General features: G+C 42.8%; 1 protein-coding gene across 4 annotated transcripts in view; it reads right to left on the minus strand.

The window, feature by feature from the left end:
* The window catches only part of plxnb2b (plexin b2b), a 108,505-nt gene that overhangs the window by 20,730 nt on the left and 65,154 nt on the right, over positions 1 to 22,621 (minus strand). For all 4 annotated transcript variants that reach the window (XM_028429893.1, XM_028429891.1, XM_028429894.1 and 1 more), the window contains 17 exons: positions 16,704 to 17,824; positions 14,859 to 15,047; positions 14,637 to 14,762; positions 13,597 to 13,697; positions 12,365 to 12,491; positions 11,684 to 11,843; positions 10,485 to 10,596; positions 9,866 to 9,977; positions 9,432 to 9,533; positions 8,834 to 8,929; positions 8,166 to 8,253; positions 7,649 to 7,833; positions 6,040 to 6,188; positions 4,198 to 4,309; positions 3,454 to 3,590; positions 2,816 to 2,998; positions 1,358 to 1,451 (listed from right to left, as the gene is read on the minus strand). In XM_028429893.1, coding sequence (XP_028285694.1) covers positions 1,358 to 1,451; positions 2,816 to 2,998; positions 3,454 to 3,590; positions 4,198 to 4,309; positions 6,040 to 6,188; positions 7,649 to 7,833; positions 8,166 to 8,253; positions 8,834 to 8,929; positions 9,432 to 9,533; positions 9,866 to 9,977; positions 10,485 to 10,596; positions 11,684 to 11,843; positions 12,365 to 12,491; positions 13,597 to 13,697; positions 14,637 to 14,762; positions 14,859 to 15,047; positions 16,704 to 17,822 — 3,192 coding nt within the window. In that variant the 5' untranslated portion in view covers positions 17,823 to 17,824. The remainder of the gene's footprint in view (positions 1 to 1,357; positions 1,452 to 2,815; positions 2,999 to 3,453; positions 3,591 to 4,197; positions 4,310 to 6,039; positions 6,189 to 7,648; positions 7,834 to 8,165; positions 8,254 to 8,833; positions 8,930 to 9,431; positions 9,534 to 9,865; positions 9,978 to 10,484; positions 10,597 to 11,683; positions 11,844 to 12,364; positions 12,492 to 13,596; positions 13,698 to 14,636; positions 14,763 to 14,858; positions 15,048 to 16,703; positions 17,825 to 22,621) is intronic.

Consider the following 22,621-nt stretch of genomic DNA (forward strand, 5'->3'; position numbering starts at 1 on the left):
TACAGAAAGAACATTACATGTGATTTTCAGTTTTCATGCTAAGTTAGCCAGCGATCAACCTGCCGTAGAAGACAGAAACAAATCAATCTTTGTATCTAACTCTTAACGTTTTTTATCACCGATGTGATACAGTGTATTCAAAGAGGTTAGTGCTCCCAGTGCATTTTTCCTGTTAGGTCCAAACACGGTGAGACAGACAGAGTCTGGATAGTGCTAATTGGACCACAGTACTTTTACTGGACTGAAAACCGTCGAATAAATATTAACCGAAGCATCACAAGCTGCGCCGATGTGATGCAAACATCACACTGTGTTTGATTCATGATGAGTAGCCCACTTTTAATGCAGTATCCTTGTGAAAAAAGGTTTAATAGTGAGCCTTATGGGGTCAACGGAGTGTCATTATTCAGTTAGTTCCATCTCAGGCTGCATCCAATTTAATTATGAAGTATAAATCTCTGTTTAGCAAATTAGCAATCTACTTTCAATCTATGAACAGCTGGTGCACCCGACTCCAGAAGTCCGTTTAAAGTTATGACAAGAGCAAAAAAACGCACTTTTTTGAGCCACTCGCCTGACCTACAAATCAACATGTTTTTAATACACACCAGGAGCCATAATGAGTCCACATATTTGGGTCTAGTTCAGTAGAAGGACTTAAACCAAGAGAGGCTTATGAAGCTGACCAGCCAAGGCCTTTGAGATAACACTTTACATCCACTGCTAGTTTGTGGCAGCCAGAAGTACTTTCAAATCTCTCCTGTCCCTGGGCAGAAGGGCCCAGGGACTTGGCCAGTTAAGAGTGGAGTGGAGTGGAGTGGCACAGTCACACACATAATCTTCTGCAAATTCTTCTGCAAATTTAATGCCAGTATTAAATAAATGAAATGAATAAAATTGTCATTCCTTAATACTGCCCAGCACAAGTGCAACAACTCTGCTTAAAGTTGTTTGGCAGAGTCGGTCCCAACTGATAAGCTGGATGAGAAATATTGTTACATGCCAGCGAGAGTGAGACAATAGTGCTGCTATCTGCAGGTTTAAAGGATTTATGGGATTGGTGGGAAAACAAGTATTACTGGTTGGTAGAATCTATGTGATCAGTGGATGCAACCAGGCGTGGAGATATGTGTGCATGTTTGCTAGTAGGTGTGGTTTCTCAAACAGTTGCAAGGCTTCACAAAGTGAAGCAGCACTGTAGTCGTGGGCTCATAAGATTTGGGGAAAATCGATGGCTGCCACCGCTAAAGGGGGGCAGATGGACAAAAAGGAAGACCGAGGAGACCAAAGAAACAATGTCCTGTCATGGCTGCGTCAGCATTTGATAGAGAGTTAAAAAAAATAAATGAATACGAACCTCAGTAGAAGACACGTTTCCTGCCTTGACCACCATGGCAGCAGTCTGGACTATGTCAAAACCGGAGCCAGTTACCACAATGTTCCTGCCTCCACTGCAAACACACACACACACACACATTAGTAGACATACACAGGGACACAAACACGTTTCTGTAATCTTCTTCACATGTTTTCTATAGTTCTATATTAGTGAATTGGATTATTTCAGCCAATCAGGAGTGAGATGAGGCTCCACACACACATACGCATAAACATGCTCTGCACCTCTTGAGAGACAAATCGTACTTTTAACTTGACAAAAACAGGTTGTTGACATTAATAATCCTCAAGGTTTCAGACAAGAAAGCATGTCTCATTCTCTGCTTTGTAAATTCCTCTCTGTCCAATTTTCTACATACATAATATTCTTTTTGTCCTTGTCTGCAATGTCACATTGGCAGCTTTATCTTTTTTTCTGCTCCTATCCTTGAGACACTAAAGCACAGGGAAAGGTATTCAAAAGGGAAAAGTCAGCCTGTGTCTTATTCTCTTATTTTTGTCCATTACGATAGTCATCAGAATGACATTTTCTACTCCGCCAGCGTTTCAGAGATTTGAAGAAACATGGACTCTGGCAGGAACAATGTCAGTCAGGCCAAAGAGAGCAAGGCTTTCTGAAGATGACTAAATGTCTACAGTCACACTGTTGGCTCTGTCAGGCTCTAGGAGTATGTCATGACAGAACATGCCAATGTTTACTGGCTAATTTTGATAGTATTTACAGCATGAGTGTCAGCCGTTCAGCCGTACATTATAAACCGGAAATAACAGGTGATGCCAGGTCAAACATGGGCGTGCCAGCTTTCACAACAACCCACCCAAAAGTAGTCAAGTGAATTGCAGGATGTGTGTCTACATAGTGTTTCATCTGGCGACCAATTAGCTTTGATACTGAACTCAATATAAAAATAGAAGAATAACACACGTTTCTTAAAGGCAGGGGAGGAGATTCTGAAAACTCAGTGAGAGTCAGCCAGATTTCGAAAGTAAACACACGCCCCTTTCTCTCTGAGCTCACCCCGAAGCCACGCCTCCAATCACATGGACATGAAGACGAGCTGCGGTCTGTGACTTCAGCCATCATGCACGTACCTCTCTGGTGCACAGAGCAGGAAGAGAGTGACAACCAGCCAATACTCCTACAGGGTCCACCCGGAGGATTGGCTGATGTATTTATGTTTTATAGCTTCAGATGATTCATATTCTTCGTTTTAATGAGAAACTGCCGAACTAATCGGTTGCTGTCGGATTGTAAAGAGAAGTTACACTAATTTAACAAAAAGTGCATCAGAAGGAAACCTCCTACCCGACCTTTAACATTCACTCATTGCTTTTTACTTGTTTAAAATGAAGGCGGCTTTAATTCTTTTAAATATTTAACCCCTTGATGCACATGTTGAGTTGACGTGTAACTGACCAGACAAAGCTTCCTTTGGGATAGTGGTCCAACAGAACGGGGTTTTCCAGGAACTGGAAGGCACTTGCAATGGTTTTCATGGTGTTCTTTCCGTACTTCAGTGTGACGTCGAGCAGGTCAGAGGGCAACTTTTCTACTTGGTACTTTCCTGTCCTGCAGGTGATTTCTTCTCCAAACTTCTCCCTGCCAAGACAAGGACAAAGCTCAGCATTTGCTAGCCGAAGGAGTGGGTTGGGGGTGGGGGGGTTCGCACAAGGTCACCGTGCAGCGGAAGGCAACATGGCAGCGGGCTGACAGCTTGTTAAATCCTGGCTTAGCTGCTTCTCTTGCTCGTTATTTTTCTGTTACCTCGGCCTAAAATGTCACAGTGAGCTGGTTTTGACAGAACACTTGCGGTCACAACAGTAAAGACAAATTGTAAGAGAAAAATCCTTCCTGCTTGTGACATCAACGCTAAGGTCAATTCCATTTCTGCTTCAGAAATGTGAAAAAAAAATCAATTTATGGGTTTCAAAGGGTGCATACTGTAGAATTTGCATAGAATACAATGGCTGAATAACAAGTAGGTCTATCAGCTGAATTGAAACAGAATTAGTCTTTGGCGTGAATGACAACTTTTAAGAATAGAAATCCCTTACACAGCGCAGTCCACCCCTCCGATGGAAACCTGGACATCCTCCTTACTGCCGGTGTGCAGGAATCGCCCAGAAATAGTGATGAGGGTTCCCCCGTCTTTAATACCTCTCGCAGGCTTCACTGTTTCAGGGATTGGGTCCTAGTGAAAAGGGAGGGAGTCATCAAACACAACACATCAGCACACACACACACACACAGTGAGATACAGTCATACACATTTCCTCCCACCCTCTTTGATGCACACCCACCCACTCTAGAAGAAACATTCAGACAGACAAACTCCTACAAGCGCCACATCTGCCTCAATTTGCTGAGCAAACAGTTAGGCGGAGCACTCCCCTGTGGGGAAGCTTTAGCAGAGCCAGAGATATGAAAAGCCAGTTAAATAGCTACGCTGTAGCCTGTTAAAGCATTAGAGAGAGAAAAGGGGAAGCACTGCACAGCATCCGGTTATAGAGGAATGCATATATACACATTCTGGCTTATCGTACTCTGCATTACCATTGTAATACACATTGATGTGTTTAATTTACCAATACATTAGGAGGCAGTATTTGGACGGTCCACTTATAAATCACATGCCCTTGTTGTGTTCTGATAAGAGTTTCTCTGCAGTCAGGAAATGGAAAATATAACAACCAAATCCACTGAAAGCTTTTAGATGCGTTTATTTTCTGGGTCAAAAGTTCTACACATCCATATCGGAAATGCAGCTGAGGACAGATTGTGTGTGTGTGTGTGTTTACCCTGTAGGTGAAGTACAGGGAGGAGGTTCCGCTCTTCCCTCCATTCACCACCACCTCTACTTGTCCCCAGGTTTGCTTGTGAGGGTCAAAAGGGCCGATCTCACACACCACGCTGTAGAGAACAACAAAAAGAAAAAAATATTAAAGAACTGCAATAAGATCTTTTCTTCTGTAAAATATTCTGAGATTCATAATGTCCTTGAATGCAACACTGTTTTTTTTACTTTCACCACCAAGATTCTATCATGATGATTAAACTGGCGACCTTAATACAAGAGGCGAACCTTCAGATGATTATTGCTGGAAATGACAAAAGGATCCCTCAACCTGAGCAGTGAAGGTGTTTACATTTATAAAGAATATACAGGTCAGACATGAATGAACAGGTTCAGCTGATGAGTAAAGTTATTGAATGTGCATTTATGAATGTAGCCTGCTTTCTAATGTCAGACTGGCTTCATCTGTCCCTCTGGAATTTTTATATCCAATTTCAGTGTCTGCAGAAATTATGTGATAATCCAAAATGCATTGCTGATAAGAGAGGCCAGGTTAACATGACAAGCCTCCTCCGTGCTAACAGCTGGGCCACGACAACCCTGGAAAACCTAAAGCAAGAGCCTGAAGTACAACCATGCACCACAACTTACAACAAGTGGAGCACAGGAGGCGAGCTAAGACCAAAAAACAGATGATTTAAGAGTGAAACACTTCCATCTGGTCTCATAAATCCAGATTTATGTCTCATCATGCAGATGGTGGGGCAGGAATCTGTCATAAACGTGGCTCCATCCTGCCAAGTGTCAACGGTTCTGGCCAGCGGCTGTGGGGCAAAGATGTAGCTGTTTTCCCTGTTTTTATAGACCATTTGTATCAAGTGAGCACTTTTAAAACACAGCTGTGACTGAAGTGCATTTGCAAGATTTAAAGTTCTTTTTTTCAAGTATGTCGCCCCCTTAAAGCACCTTTGGGATGAGTGCCTGCAGCATGAACAGACCAACAACAATCTGCTGGAAGTGCATGAGATCAAATGATGGTACACTCACAGAGTACTGACTGCAAACCTCAAAGAATTCAGGCTGAAGGCAAAAAGACACTCCTGTCCATCACCAGATATGTAAGTGGTTGAGTGACATTCAATTGTGTATCGCAGAAAAGTGTCTGTATTACTACGCTATTTGGTGTGACAGGAAAAAAAAGGGTGATTTGGAATGCGGCCCGACTGGGACAGACGAACATGCGTCTGTTGGGTAAACCTTAAACCTATCTGCACTTCTCTGTACAATAATCTTATCAAATATATCTGATCATATATAAGATATATAGCTGGAGATGAAAAGGTGCTTGGACATGGTGAAAACAAGATCTCAGATGTGTGTTTTTATCGTGCTGCAGCCACTTAAATTCAAAAGGAAATAAAATAAATGTAGATTTTATTCCAATTAAATATTGATTACCTTTCAAACGGGCAATACAAAACCTTTTCTTCTCATTTTAAAGACTTAAAACACTTAAAGAAGAATCAATTTCTTTTTCAAACTACACAGACACATGAGATCTGCATTTTGTACCTTTGTTGTTTTGACATCATTTAAATACCTTTTGTTCCACCGCCATTCCCTTTTTAAAAGAGTGATTCAGCCTCTGAATACTCCTGAGTCAGATCAATACAGTGGTATAATAACCTAATTAATATATATAGCCAGGTTACCTTGAGCAGAGGAGGAAGCACTCCTAGTACAGAATAGAAACTTATAAATTATACAAAAAAAAAAAGCCCCAGCACAGTGCGAGCGTGTGCACGCTCCTGCTAATACTGTGCATTTGCATGTGTTTGAATATTACCTTCTGGAGACGGAGTACTTTTCCTCCTGATGTCTACAGGGCTCCCCGACCACTGTGATGCTTCTAATGTCTTCCTTCTGGATGCCGAGGTTGGAGCCGCGGATGGTGATGGAGATGCCTCCCTGCAGGGGGCCGTAATGAGGGATGATCTGGATGGGGAGATACAGCGTGCAGGGGTTGGAGTGGGTGTTTATAGGAAGGAGGGATTTGAGAAGGATTGGAACAGATTAGTTGTGCAATAAGAACATACAAGAGATTTATGCAGTCTGTTTAACCAACTATTCAGTGGACTTATGTGTTAAATATCCCAAGTGTTTAATATTCAAAGCCATGCCAGAGAATTCCATCAATACAGAGTTCAGTCACAATGGTGCATGTATTGGACCTTGAGTCAAACACACAAAAAGTAACAACAGTGTGTGGACATGCAGGATGTTCTTTGAGGCTAAATGCTAAACCTGAACATCCCCACAAAATGCTAACATGTTGACATTCAGCAGGCGTAATGTTTACACTGCACTGTGCACCATAGTATTCCAACATATGTTCATTTGCCAACCGGACTGAGGAGAAGGTCAAAAGTTGTGTTCATCAAGTGTGGAAAAAAAATGAAAAATGAGGTCAAAGGTCCAGATTCATGCATCAAAAGCCATAAATGCCAACCTCATAATGGCACTGAAGTGATCGCTAGAGGATCACTAATCATTACTGAGCTCTTGTGAACGCTGCAATAAGCAGGACAGGAACATAAGAGGAGGAATAAATTATACATTTATAGTGTTAGTGATGAAAACCTACACCTATACTCATGGGAGTGGAATTACATGTCTTTAAATCACAAAAAGCAGCATGGAGGCCGGGGACTATGTTACAGCAGTTACCTTATTATGTCTTTCACTTCAGCCAGCGCTGAATGAACATTGCATGAGTGCTGCTTGAATGGAGATAGATGAAATTTGTGGCTGAGTTGGTAAAGAGTCCCTGAAGTCAGAGGTGTGTCGAAAAATGGCTAAAATTAGCATGTCCACTTGCACGTCATGTTTCCATCACTGCCCTTTGAGCTGGAGCAGATAAACAGCACGCCCAGTCCGTGCTGACTGTATTCTTTCCCATCGCAAACAAAAGTCAGATGTTATTGGGTCTTTGTGTGATCTTGTGTGTGAGTGCGGATTTAGATTCCTCCTCTGGAGAGCGTGGATGTCTGTAGATAGTTGTTGAGATGTAACGAGTTGGACTCTGGCCACTGGTGTACATAAACATTCAGCCACAACACACAGAAATTAATCTGTGGTATCTTCAGTTGCCAGTGTCTCAGCCAGGCAGCGGCATGTTTGATGATAACCCTTTCTGAGTGACATAAACACGGTGACTGATGGATTGTTGCCAATGACAAAGAGGCACCAACAATTAGGTTTAGCAAAGAGAGAATTGATCCAATCTAGATGTGCCAAAGAACAGCGACTAAACACTCTCAAGGAGAAACAGACTCTCCTCTCCTGTCAACAATAAGAGGCGAAAGAAAACCTGTGGCCAATAAACTGCTTTAATCAATACTCCAATCTAAGTCGAAGTCTTGTTGCTGTGTCATGACACCATTCCGACTACTCACATCGGTGATCTCGGGGTTGGGGCACTCGACGCCGTGGGGATCCTCGGACCCTTGCTGGTGAGCGCTGCACAGCTTGTCGTACACACACGCCTTCTGCTTGCTGCACCACACACACCTGTACTTTGGGTCTGCGTTCTTACACAAGCTGCAGTCCTCCCTCCCCACGGAGCAGTTATACAGTGTGACTGAGGGGGAAATGTGCATCCTATTAATTTTCTCATACTGAAATATTACACACACATTTTAAAATTACATGTTTGTCCTCATTAGGACCTCTCTCAGCGTCGGATTTTAAACACCAGACAGGCTTCACAATCACTTGTGATGATTTCCTCTTAGATCCTTCCTTTGCTGTCAAAACATGTTAGATTATGCAGTCATTACCAATTAATTTCCCTGATTATTTGGAGATTAAAGGTAGCTTCCTGAAATCCAGTGGAGGTCCCCACACTGGGATTTGCAGTGTACAAGCAGGGCATTATAAATAAGACCCCCATATTAAAATGTGAGAACGCACCATTCAGCGTGCTGTCCATCTTCTTGCCAGACTCCTTGTCCTTTATGTAGAAAAGCACATTGGTCTCCGGGGACTTATCGTAGGAAAACTAAGAAATTGGAAGAAAATGAATTATTAATACAGAATCCAGTGATTAATGGCACTTAAGCTCTTCTCTGCAAACAGTGTGGGCCGGCGTTACTCCATGCCAAAAGAAAAAAAAAGAGAAAATAAAAAAATACACTCAGGCTGGCAGATTTTCAGCTGAAGAAATCAATGTTGGAAAAGAACATAGCTGGAGGCTAGGCACTGTTTGAGCTTCCCAATCACAGAATTCACAATGTGGAGATGGAGCTAAAATAACTCCAGTGAGGAGAGTCTGTCCATTAGAGGGAGCTAGAGAACATCAAAGGGAAGCAGCTGAGCTAAAGGGTGAGTTCATTTATAAATGTGGAACATAAAGGCAGCTATACAAAGACAGAAAAGCTGCACACAGCCCACTTTGCAATGGAAAATGTGGCTTTAAGTGGACCCTCTATAGCATATGCTCAGCGTTGTTTTAAATTGCACTTGGAATACCAGGATCAGCAAATCAGCCACAGTTCAAAATGTATGTCGAGTGGACAGTAAAGTGCCCACGCAGGAACACATTCAAATCCATGCAGCGAGCTAACAGCAGCTACACTTACATTAAATCCGCTGAAGGTATAAAACGGCCCCTCCTCAACTTTGACCTCTTCTTCCATGTTTCTCATCAGCTCAGTGCCGATGGTGAAAGCACGACCCTGCAGAGGCAGACCCGCCCCAAACCCAAAAAAAACCCAGTTAATTTACAGACTTACAACATGCTGTTCTCTGGTGCTCCTTGTTTGTTCTTACAAAACATAAGAAAACATGCAAGACATCTTCAAGGTCCTCTGTTCCCATCCATCTATTTATTTTCCCTCAAGCTTCAGTATTTCAGCAAAACTCGCAGAGCTTATTTTAGACCAGAAAAGTGCTATATACAGAAAGTCATCTGTGCGAGGCAGCAGTTTACACTTGACAAAATGGTTCAGAATGGAATAAGAATTGATTTTCCATATAAGAACATTACATGCAGCTGTTTGTAATAAGTTACAGCTAATAGCTAATGATGAATGGATGTCATTACTGCCTGTGGTTGCATCCTCTTGCTGCACCTCAGTGTCAGTGTGTGGACGGTTGCTCTTTGAGACTGTGATCAAGCTGCTCACACTACAACAGATTTTGGGCCAAAGTTTTCTAGAAATTCTTTGAATTCTGTACCTGAAAGAGGCCCAAATTGATCCCCTCAAAGCTGATCCGAGTCTTGTAGCCCACGGGGATCAGCACAGGATCCGGATTCTCAAACTGAGGACACTTTCCCACCTGCAAAGAAATCAGTTCCACTTGTAGGCATTTACATTTTAAATATGCCAACCACTTAGCGGACACCCTCATCTGTGGCGACAGATAAGTGTATCGCCGAAACATCTGCTGACTCGTAAATTGATATCTTCCACCCGACAACATTTGTCATGCAAGATGGTGGCAGCTGATAGTGGGATTTGTGTTTTTATTAATTTTCTGGTGGAATTTGGATCGCTCAGGCTCGGCATCACGTGTGGTGATTAGATGTCTCTTTTAAAACTTTTAGCTGCACTCCAGGCAGGATTTATCTTGAGCTTAGAGTCTCTGACTTGTCACTGATTAGGACCCACCTGACGGTGCTTGATGATGTTAGGACCGTCCACGCTGTCGTCCATATCACTGCAGGTGTGATCAGCTGTATTCCACTGGCATCCCCACAGACTGGCTACACAGGACATGCACCTGAAACCGTGTAAAACAAAACATGAAGAAATGCTTTCACATACATTATTAGGCTGGAGCACACACACACACCCACACACAGAATCTAAAACATGCAAACTCATCAGAGAGCGTCCGGCACAAAAATCTATGCTGCTGACAATGAAATGGATCTCTGCAACTTCACATAAGCAAAGCTCGTTCATCACATGCTCCTCTGTGTGAAAGGAATGGAGGAAAAAAAAAACCAGGGGGGAAAAATCTGGCAAGATCGACTTTCATTTTTTGATTAATGAAAAGGAAACGGAGGCAATTTCCTCCGCTTGGTAATAAAAGAAGCGGAGAAAATGCAAGAGGAGCATTCAAAACTACCATGCATCACAATTTACAAACAGAGCCTTGATCTCTCATCTGTTCATGCACGGTGATACGTTTACATCAAGGTTGTCAGCTGATGCTGTGTTCAGTGTCACTGTGTGTTTTAAAGGAGTGACAGAGCAGAACTGAGAGATTAACAGCCTGACTCACGGTGTGTTTTCTGATTTCCTCACTGTCGCAGCACAGTTGTAGAAGTTGAACTCCCGTGCAGCCAGCTCCACGGTCTCATTGACAAAAACCCTGACAGCCACGGCCACGAAGTCTAAAAGGAACAGCACAGCGAGGGTTAATATATGTTGCATAGAGCATTTGAGTTAGTATACGACAAAATGACACCGGGGAGACAAAGAAACACAGGAAGGATGACATATGTTGACAGTATAGTCAAGTGCACGTTAAATTCAGAGCAGCCTGTGCCTCCATGACTTTGTTAAGCTGAGATGGTGAGCTACTGGAAAAACTTGAGTGACTCAGTAAATATATGGCAGTTTTCATACATATAAAAGCTTTCTTGACACATCTGGCTGCATATTTCATTTTCTGTCTGCTCAAATCATATGATGTGCCGTCAGGGGCTGGAATTCCCCCGGATAAGACTTCATCCTATCAGGAGATGTGCTTCAGCCATATATTCTAAATGGTGATCAGCATCAAGGACCAAGGATCTTCAGATGGACCTTTGGTAACCCAGACTATCCAAAGATTTACTGTGCAACAGTGAGGGATACAGTGGACCCAGGGGCAGCTCTGAAGGTTAAGATGTCTGCGAAGGGTGCACTCTTTGTAGACCTTATAGACCAGATCCTTGAAAGAGTGCAGTCCCCGAATGGAGGCACGGTGGTATACTAAGCCATACGTTACACCGTTAACCATGGAGTCATGGGCGGAGTCTTGAAATGGATCTTTAGAGGTGCTTGTAGGAGGGGTATTGCCATGAAGATGATGACAGCGTGGAGGGGTGGGTATACATGTTTAAAACATGCCTAATTGTTCAAATCGGTCACTTCTAATGCTCTAATTTATTTTGGGGCAAAGCTGCCCCACAATGGCTACAGAACCAAAATAACAAGATCCCAACACTGGATTTTTAATCTACAATACATGTCTGCTAAATGGGTTAGAAACATAAGGATGGTTTTGCTCCATAGTGGAATTTTCTGGTGCAAATTCCTTATCAAATTGGCAATTAATCAAATTATCAAAACAAATGACTTACAGTTAACCTCAGGCTTTTTGGGCCGCTGCCCACTTTGTCCAGTTAGTCACGGAGTGTTAGTTTTAATTGAGAACCTCAGATTTGGCTTTAAAAGAGGATGGAAAAAAGTGCAGGTTAATTAGAAAGGCCATACCTTGGTCGTCACGTGTGTGTGGTATAAGAGAAGGCTGGGGCAGATCACATGAGACCTGCCCAGAGTCTGGGATGGTGCCTTCACTCTTAAACGACCTGATCTTGCAGTGCAGACGGTCAGAGGGTCCAATTGAAGGAAGGGAGGGGATGTTGATCTTCACCTGAACACACGAAAACACAGGAAGAAAGCTTTAAAACTGAAAAAAGAGGCCTATTACTAATAATATAAAAAATGATGTAATTGCTCTGCTGGTGTACAATCAAATCAGTGTAAGTGAAGTTACAGAATCTCTCCTGTTGAAAGGCAGGAGATTGATTGAGAATGAGAACGGAGGAGACATGCTGTTGTTGGAAATTCAAGTGTGAGTCAGACAGGGAGGGACGGAGAGGTAGTCAGAAAAAAACAACTTGAGAGGGAAAGTGCATGAGAGAGGCTCTCCATCTTCACACTGTGAACACAATCAGCCAGGTAGGTTATAATAAGACACTTTGGAGATTTCTGGATGGATCAATACAGAACAGGAAGACCCAAGCGGCCAAGGTCTCCCATTCACAATGTAAACAGTTTACAGGCTATGCATGATTGTGCATACAAGTGGAAAACTGTGTCCTGCAGAGCCAGAGGAGACCAAAGGAGAACAAAAGGAGGGCAGAATGTGTGAGAAGAAAAGCAGCATTGTACCTTGTCAGTCTTTTTGCAGGAAAGGTTCGGTGGATAGAAGGATACAATCTTGACACACTGCTGCCTGGGGCTCCATAGCCAGCCATTTTTCTCCTCTGCCCGTCGGCACTCAGACCTCCTGGTACACCTTCAGACGAAGGATGAACAACTCCCATCAGCCTCTGCTCCACATCCCTCCATTAAAAAAACGCTTTCACAAAGCCTCCAAAAAAAAACAGGCTTATGGACTGTAACAGATTTTCAATGTGCTCTTGTGAACAACAACACAGTGGATTCAAGCAATTCCACTCCGGGCAGATTTTCAAAATAAAGCTGTGTATAGAGATGAAAAGCATGAAAACACATAGATTGTAAATGTATATGTGTATGTAACATTGTCTTGGACAAAAAGGACATGTTTAGTCATTTGAAAACGTACTCTGAAGTAAACAGAATGTTATTGCGCGCTCACTTTCACAGCTACAGCAACCTGCTATAGAAATGGAGCATAAACTGTAACAGCTCAACACTCACTGTTTTACTATTAATGTTAATTAGGGGAATAAAACAACTAGTCTGTAATAGAATTAGGAAAAAATAACAAATGAGCATATAATGTATGTCCTATTTCAGTGAAAAATACTTTGTATTAAACATCTAATAACACGTTTATGCTAATACCCAGGTCGTCTTTTCTTCTTGTGCATCAGGTGCTTTATTTGTCATGTGACCAATGTTCAATCTATAGTCTGAAAATCTCAATAATTTTCAGTATAGTCTCTGATAAAATGTCTAATCCATTCCTGAACTATGTTTCCCACCACAAACACTACATACACACAGCGTATAAAGACTAGTATCAGACATTACCGGAGGCATGCAGCTTTTCTCCTGTTACAGATTGCATCCCTCTAAAACACATGATACATGCACACCTCTCTACCCTGCAGACCCTGATAAATATAGGCTGATGAGAGTAAATTGCACCGTCTGCCCTCGCTGCATGAGGCTGACAAACAGCTTTAATTCCTTACGGCTGCACGGACAACAGGAGATGGAATATAAACACCAAGAGGTACTGAAAGTGTCTGCAATGAAGCCCTGAACAAACACCCTGCTGTGTTTTACAGATGGAATTGCATGTGTGGGTGTTTGTGTTAGTCTGTTGCCGTGTGCATGCATTTGTAAGTGAATGCTTTAGTGTGTGTGTGTGTGTGTGTGAGAGAGAGAGAGAGAGAGAGAGAGAGACTCACCTGCCCTCCAGGACACACCAGCCACAGTAAGGGTCCTTCAGCTCCACGCATGATTGGCAGTCCTTCTTTTGGAGGCACGTCTGCACCGGCACCTTGGTGATCTGCAGCATTACAACATGAAATTTGATCAAACGGTGCACCTTAGGGGGAGACGCTGCACAAAACGGGAAGCGTTTAAAATGCAGCTGGAAACGTTTCTTGGGTTTTTGTGGCAGGTGTGCAAAGTGAAACAAGTCATGTCACAGCGCACACACAGTCTCCCCTGTCTGCTCCTCGTGTTCAATTACTAAAACAATTTACTCAATGCAAAAACTACATGTTTACTGCGCTCAGGGGTGGAGGAGAAGCAGGAACAATTAACTTTTTACATGTATCTGAGTACTTCCCATTAGAATCACTTTAAGGCGTCAGTATGCTTCCATCAAAATGCTCATCAGTCTGTCCAACATCATCTAAAAACCTCTTAAGGCGCCAGTCTGCCTTTTCAGAAGTGCTTATCAGATGAATTAGCTTTGGACGCTCCCCCTCAAACAGCATTCATATTTTGACATTCCCAACAGACACATGCTCAGTCTGTGTGAGAAAGAAGCCAGGGATCTCTCTTGATCATAATTATTATTTTTGATACAAGTTTCTTGTGTAAAAGATTTGAAATACTTCTACCTACTCTTTAATCCTTCATCTTTCCAACATCAGTTTGATCAGTGATTCAAAGAGAATGAAGTGAAATCAAACTACAGTTTGCTCTTATTATTGGGCCACACATGCTACCAAGGTCTTAGAAAAGTAATTAATATTAGATTAATGATAAAAAACATAAGGCACGTCATGTATTTGGCATCATAGCTACCATTCTTTGTGTGGAATATGTTGAATATCATTTATAATGAATACTATCATATTTCACTGTATGTAACTCATGGAGAATCAACTGTGAGTGCTGCCATACTGCAGTTGACCCAGTGTACTCCCTCAACCCCTCGGTGCACACACATACTGTGCATGATATATATGTTTGATATGAGCGCTCACGTACACACCTTCTTCTCTGTGGTAATGTAGAGGTTGCTGTGGCTGAGGTCAAAGAAAAGGTTCTTGTTGACCTTCTCTCCTAATGTGTTTCCAGAAATCTTGCTGTACATGTACGGCTCAGCGCTCAGGTGTACCTGGAGAAACAAAAAAGAAACCATAAGGTTACACAAATGTGAGGATTTTATATTAATGTCCACAACAGGAAAGAAAAAAACGGAGCAGATCAGCACCTTGAAGACCTGTCCCCGGTTGTCTCCCAAGAAGGCGATGGTGTGATCATTCTCCACGGCAACAGCCACAGCGGTCAGAAGGCCCAGTTTGCTCAACACTGGCTCTGCCTTTAAGGCAAATCTCGGCTTGCTTGCCAGAGGGGAAGGCAGAAAATCTGCACCACACTTGAAGTTTTCCAACGTGTCCTTCTGTAAAGGGAAAAGACAGCATGGAGGGACGGTTACATTCATGTCCCCTTTCATCCATTGACACACAAGAGCAGGCTTCTTGTAATTTACCCCATAACGGTGCAGCATATGGCAGGGGTCAGCAATAAGGCTGACGGTCTCATTAATATTCATTCAAATTTCACATATAATTTGTCTCCTTTACAACATTATTCGCTCTACTAATGACTGAACCATGAACAAAAAGGTGGCTCATCCAGCACCAGGGGGTTGTTTGGTGTGCGATGAAATGTTTACGTTCCTCCCTCCCCACGGGAGCTGTGGCGCTATTTAAAATGCAAATATCCACTCCTTTGTTTTTCCATCATTTTTCCCGGCAGCTATTTTACAGGTGGTTTCAATATATTTAATTGATCACCAATTACTGTTAAAACCGTTTGTTTAAGGATTGCAGGTGTATTTTCCCCTATTAGCAAGTCTGTGAGATACAACAGCTTGTGCACGAACCCATTTAGCAAAATATGACTCATATGTAAATATATGTTCTGCATTGATTTATGAGCATTTGATTGAAGCATGATGAAGAGTGGTCGGCTTAATTTGTGTTTGATGGAGCCATAAATGGAAGCCCTTGAAAAAAAACAAAAAAAACACGTCAGGCATGTTTGCAATTAGAGTGACACTGATTTTTGTTCTATTAAAAAAGCAATTTGATTTTTATGATTCACTTCATTCAGCTAAATTTTCAGTGTATAATATATTGCAGGAACAGGCTGCTGCGATGGATGCAGCTCAAATCAACGCGGAGGATTATGTTGTATCCGCCGAAAAAAAAAGTCCAGATTCGGATTTTGCTGTAGGACGCTGTCATCACGGGGCCAAAACATGGCGCCTGCTTGAGCCCACAAGCTGCTGTACAGCTTATTTTTTTACAACAGACAATGAAGGAAAGAGCATGTTATGAGTCACAACAATCTGCAAGTTACAAGTAAACAGTGAAAGTAAGCCGTGACTCAGTTATATTATATATATATATATTCACTTTACTCACATTTACTTTACTACGACAGCATATTAGGGCCATATACTACTGACCTGGAAGAGGAGGGGGGGGGGCTAAGATTCTGAGATTAAAGTAGCAAATTTGTGAGAAAAAACTCGCAAATTTGCAGGAAAACCTCAGATATTATCTGACATTTGGCTATAAAGTAAATCTGGTTAGACGTTGCTTGCTGTCACGGTTGCCGTGAAAAAAACCCATCAAGTTGTACTTGTGACAATGCTGTGAGGAAGATAACACCGTTGATGACCTTTCCTGCTTCAACCTTCTGACCGTACTCAGAGAACACAGAGGACGAGCTACGTTGCTCGTGGTTAACCCTACCCTTTCCTTGCAGGGTGGCAGCTTTATTCTCTTATTCTTTACGCTGTACATACACTTCTTGTTAATAAATCACCCCTCTCTCAAGCTAACGGCTCATCTTCTCTCCCTACACAAACACGCTGTCCTGTATCCTGCACACTCACACACCGACACAGGTACACGCACGCACACGTCCTCACTGCCGTCCTATTAAGATATGTTATATGTTTTTTCTTACCATGGCCCTAATACGCCGTCGTACTTTACAGATTATTTTAATTAAAAATTAACAAATGGAAAAAAGAAGCACTTACTGAAATCTTTGATGTGCAGAATTCTTCGTTTTTAGAGGAGTACGGAATGTCCACAGCAGGAAATCCAGAAATCTTCCCAGAGTCACTGTAGCATGCGCTGATGATGTCCACCAGCCGCTCATTGATGGAGTTGAGTGGGTACATGCACAGAGCAGAGTCGGTCTCGTCTTCATCTGGACTAGCCACCATGAAAAGGACTTTGTTCCAGGAGACGACCTTCCCGTACGCACCCGTTTCAGTCATGGCCCGTGCCAGCTCTTTTCCTGGAGACGCCACAAATGCAGCCTGCACTTTGTTGTATCGGTTATCTGGACCACAGTTTAACTGGAGCTCTGTGTGGGAATAGTAATGGTGGTCGTCTTCGCAAAGACGAGACACAAAGGTCAGGTTTTTGTTATCCGTACCGTCCAGAGTCCGAGAGAAGAGGAAATAGACAAACCCATCCTCTTTGAAGGCATGCCGGAAGTCATGCAAGTACTTGGGAACAAACGGCGTTGTCTGTACTGTGGAGGCCTCAATGATGCTCTCGAACACGACCCATTCCCGGTAGTCCTGAAGGATTCGTGTGCTGATCAGTTTTGTACTGTCCAGGCTTCCGTAGCCCTTCCCTACAAGAAACACATTGAAGCTGTGTTTTTCTTTTGTGTAGGTGGACATGACGCCCACCACGTTCACGTTGTCCTCTATGCTCGCTACATAAGTCCTCTCTCCTTTACTGTCACTGTAATACAGCTGCTGCTCCACGTTGGACAGGTTGAGGAGGGAGCAGATGCCTCGGTAGCGACTTCCGCACACTATAAGCGAACTGTTGGACGGGTGGACCAGCAGAAGCTTGTTGTGGTTGGCCATGGGCTTTGTTTCCTGGCAAGCTGAAGCAGGAGGCGTACAGCCGCGGGCATCTTCTTTAGGGCCCGTTTCAGCACGGGCTTCCAGTCTGAGGGAGGATCCTAGCTGGAAGATGGTGTTGACTGCTCCCAAGTATACGCGACCGGTCTGGGGGTCCTGGACCACATTGTTAATGGGGGTCTCGGAGGTGAACTCAAGGATGGGGTTGTCCTCCTGGGCTTGTGAGATTGCATGGCAGAAGAGAAAGAGGAGGAGGGAGACCCAGTTTGCCATCTCTGGAAAGGAACAAAAAAGAAAAGGCATTTAATTATTAATGAGGTTAAATACACACAAAATGTCAGCAACACAAGTCTGCATCTAACACAACTACACACGGAAATCAGTGTTCTCAATCAAAAACAAGGATAAAAACACGTCACTCGCTGATTTAATGACAGATATGAGTTGTCTTTTTCTTCTCATCCAAAAAAATCATACTTCCCAAAATGAACTACACTTACACTGCTCTAAAAGAGTTGTCTAGTGTTTTTTTGTGAACATTTTTCCATTCTGTGTGGAGAGGAACAGGTCTTGAGGCAGGTCAAGTAATACACAAACAATTTGCATGCAAATAAACAAGACAAACAGGAGCGTCGACAGGAGTGATTTGGGTGAAGTGACCCTTTAATGCTCAGGACATATGAAGCATATCAAGACATAGACTTACAGATTTGACTTATTGGGGTAAAAGTGATTAAAAACTGCTTCGAGCTAACAGTGTGTAGTGTAGGTGTTCCAGTTCCAGCCTGCTCCAGTTCTATAAAGGGCGTGTTATATTGGATTTAATTGACTTAATATCAGAAACGATCAGTGGTGAAAACAAAAATAAAACTGCTCTGTGTAGGGGGTAAAGAGAGATTAAGGCCAAGAGCTAGATCTCAAATATAACGTAATAAAAACCTATTTTAAACGCCTGGACCACTTCCAGCTTCATTTGCACTTTGCTGCTTTTTTTCCCCCTTCTCCCCCACGACAAGCGCAACAACACCTCCAAGTGCAATGTGTTCGGGACGTGCACTGTTTTGACTCAGGAAACATGATCACACGATATCCTTGTAAAATACAGGCAGCATCATGTAGCAGCTCTAACAGCAGGTGCCTGTGGAGTCCTCGCTCACTGCTGTTTGCCCAGGCTGTGGTAAATACGGAACTGCAGGTGGCTTTGAAGCAGCAAATGTGGATCTATGTGTGTATGTGTGCTTCCAAGCGCGCACACACACTTCCTCCTCAATTCACCTTGCCAGTCAAGTCTATGAGCACATTTGTCAAAGTGAAAAGCGCCACTGATGAAACTTCCAGGAAGTCTCCTGCCGGAGCGCTGGTCTATTATGTGACTCTGCCTTTTGAACACTGGACTAAGTGGGGAGGCCACTGATTAGACATTTGCCCAAGGGGGGAGAACCCTGTTAATTTCATTGGAAACAGTAATTTGCATTTAAGTGGCCACCACTCAGTTTGATGATTTTAGTTTTCTTTCCCATTTACAGCCTCATTCCTGCTTCACCCCCCAAGCCCCCTCTATACCCCTTTTCACTGCATAAATGTATCATGCCCTTTTCAATTCACGGCCTTAAATATTTCCATTAAAATTTACATGGTGCAATAAAATCTCTGTCTGTGCTCTATCAGGACAGAAATGTATGCAGTTGGTTTTTACAGCTTTAATTAAGAAGGAGGGGCAGTCAGCGTTGAGTCAAGATTTAACCAAGAAGAGCAGATGGAGAAAAAAAAACACTGTAGTATACATGAACAACACAACAGCCTGGAAAAATAAAAGGGAATAATTTTAGTTTTTACAGTAACAAAAGTTCTATTACAAAAGACATTTCCACTGGCAATTACAAGCCTGTGTCAGCTTTCAGAGTCGCCACAATAACTCTCATGTTTGTGTTTTTTCAAGGAAGCATCCGAAAAACTGCACGGGCTGCAAATACAGTTCTGCAGCCCTGAAGTGTTGACAACATAAGCAAAACAGAACCGACCAGCTCCGACAAATCGAGATGGTAAATTGCAAAATGTTCTCAGAAAAACATGGAAAAAACGGCCGATAATAGACTTAAATGAACGACTGCGTGAGGCGGTGTCACAGCAGCAAGGTTTACTCAATAAAAGGTCTTCTGTCAGGTGGATATTGAGGGCAGCATTTTGTAGGTTTTTAGTTTTAAAAGCAACATTCTGACATTTGTTGATCATTCAAAGACCAATTCATGTGAGCGTTACAGCGCATTAATTTATTCTGTTCAAAGTTCAAAGATCGCAAAGCATCACTTCAGTTTCCAGTTTCTGGGTTAAAACAGACGCTTAAACAGACAATTACACATGTTACAGGGCAATCGTTGCCCACCTGGAACAAGCTGAGGTGGGTGGAGAAGGGTGGATGGATATCCAATGGGGTGGACTTTCACTCAGGAGTCTGAGGTTTGAGTCTGCTTCACTCGTTTAACAAGTTGATTAAGGTTAGGCATTAAAAGCAGGGTAAGGGGTTAAAGATCTCAAACGGTAAACCGCTCCTGTGTGGTCGCCATTTTCGGCTGCCATTGGGATGAGTCCAAGAACCCCGAAGAACACGTATGAGATGCGACCAGAGTAACATGTTTTGTTTTAAAGGTAGGGGAGGAGATTCTGAAAGCTCACTGAGAGTCAGCCAGATTTCAAAGTAAACACACGCCCCTTTCTCTCAGAGCTCACCCTGAAGCCACGCCTCCAATCACATGGATGCCATCACCTGAAGACGAGCTGCGGTCTGTGACTTCGGCCATCATGCACGTACCTCTCTGGTGCACAGAGCAGGAAGAGAGTGACAACCAGCAATACTCCTACAGGGTCCACCCGGAGGATTGGCTGATGTTTTTATGTTTTATAGCTTCAGATGATTCATATTCTTCGTTTTAAAGAGAAACTGCCGAACTAATCGGTTGCTATCGGACTGTAAAGAGAAGTTACACTAATTTAACAAAACGTGCATCAGAAGGAAACCTCCTACCCGACCTTTAAAGGGCTGACCTCATGTTATGTTTTCCTGGTGAGGACAGACTGACCCAAGCCGTGATCCAAGTAGTTTAAATGTCTGAACCAATCAAATTAACACTGAGTGAAAAGTTGAGGGTCCTATGCAGTGCTAAACTTTCTGTGAAAGTTTGGAGTTTGATTGAAGCCACCATTACCTCATACATAGGTCATTCTGTGAGCCATTGGCCTATCAGCACCCTGTTCTGTAATGTATGTGTGGGGACGTGTTGTCAAATGTCTGAAATTAAACAGCAGCTGTTTGGCTAACACCGAGATTTTTTTTCCAGTTTTTGTACACAACAGCTGTCTAAATATTGTGTGTGACTGCCTCTGTGTGTTATCCACTAAAAACTTTAATATTCATATTCCCATTTCTTCATTTGGACATGACCCAGGCCGCACAGGACGACTCCACAAAAGATGGATTATGTCAATAGTCTTTCAATAAAACACGCTGTGACAAAGCAACGTCTCTTTCTTTTAAGAGTGCGGGTACGACGACAATCATCTCGGGGAGCTCATTTAGGTTTCAGAAAAACTCCAGAGCCACTTACAACCACCACTTCAAAGAGTGTTTTTCCTGTTCATGCAAATCCTATGGCCAGCCCCCCGATCAGTAAAAAAAAAAGTGCTGCACAAATTTCCCTCAGATGTTGCATTGTGGGTCAGTGCAAACGAATTTCTTAGCATATTTCAAAGGAGCCTGTTCTCTCCTAGGATGTCTCCTTCTGTCGCTCTATCAGTTTTTATCCTTTTTTTCATGGGCTTAATCCAGAACGCTGGAATTAAAGAAGCTTCAAAGAGCTGAAGAGAGACAGACGCCTGGTGGGGGTGACACAGGTGGAATGAGGCCCATTTCTCTCCAGACCAGCCCACCTCTTCTTTTCTCAACATGTCTCTGTGAGAGAGAACATGGCAAGTGGGCACACCATCCAATGCGTGGCTATTCTGAATAAATAAAAAGCTGCTAAATTTAGAGGCTGCGTGCTGCATCAGCCTGCAGCTAATGAAGCCTCGAATGGCCTGGAATAAATAATAATGAAACACATCATCTGCTAATGAAGCTGGCACATCTGAAAAATGTGATCCTGTGAAAGACAATTGTTGAATTCACACAGCCTGGTGCTGTCTTAGAGTTGGACTGGCATGCGAGTACTTTCCATGTTTCACTTTCTAGGTCTCTTTTTCTAGAGTACACTAAATGTTTAAAACTGAACCGACTATCTGAAGTCAGTATCTAGCAGCGCTGCTTCCACTGGTGACCAGAACACAGCGGCTGTAATGTCCTTATCATACTGCAGCATGGTCACCTCTGTGTCTTTGACAAACTACACAGTGAGTCTATCTAGAAGGGATCAAACATGGGAAAACGTTTGTTTAACCCTTTGCTAGCTCAATGCACAGACTTCATCAAAAGAAGATGATGCTTTTTGATGCCTCCAAAACTCTCCATCCACACCAATGTCAGCAATAGACTATAAGCCACTCTCCTGATGGCATTGATCAGCATGTTTCAAGTGTTGCCATGGAAACACTGTACACAGGCCTACCTAAACCCAATGTTGTCTGATAGAACACGAAGGTTGTAATGTTCAATTTTAGAAATTGACTTTTTGAATAATATTTTTGAATATTGTCATATTTGAGGACTATATTGAATCATAGAGAGAGATTCAGTTTTATTCATTCAGTTATTCAACCTTCTTTAGAGAAAATAATAGAAACCCCTGCAGTTTAACTCAACACTGTAAAAAGTAACCTTCACGTCTGTCTATATTCATGTATTATATTAGTATAATTATTGTTGTCCAGTGCACATGTAGGGCACTTTCGCTGTACTGTAACATTTGACACGTCTCACAAGCCGCTCTTGTTGCTCTTGTCAGCCTTCTCAGCCTTCTCCATATCAAATTCTCTGGGCGATTAATATTGACCTTAAACAAACTGCTTTGCCCAGGAGGCACAACCTGATGCTCACATGCCTGCCTTTCTCTTTCACACAGCCTATGTGTCATTACAGTACA

This window comes from Parambassis ranga, chromosome 19 (genome assembly GCF_900634625.1).
Source record: "Parambassis ranga chromosome 19, fParRan2.1, whole genome shotgun sequence".
Taxonomy (NCBI): domain Eukaryota; kingdom Metazoa; phylum Chordata; class Actinopteri; family Ambassidae; genus Parambassis; species Parambassis ranga.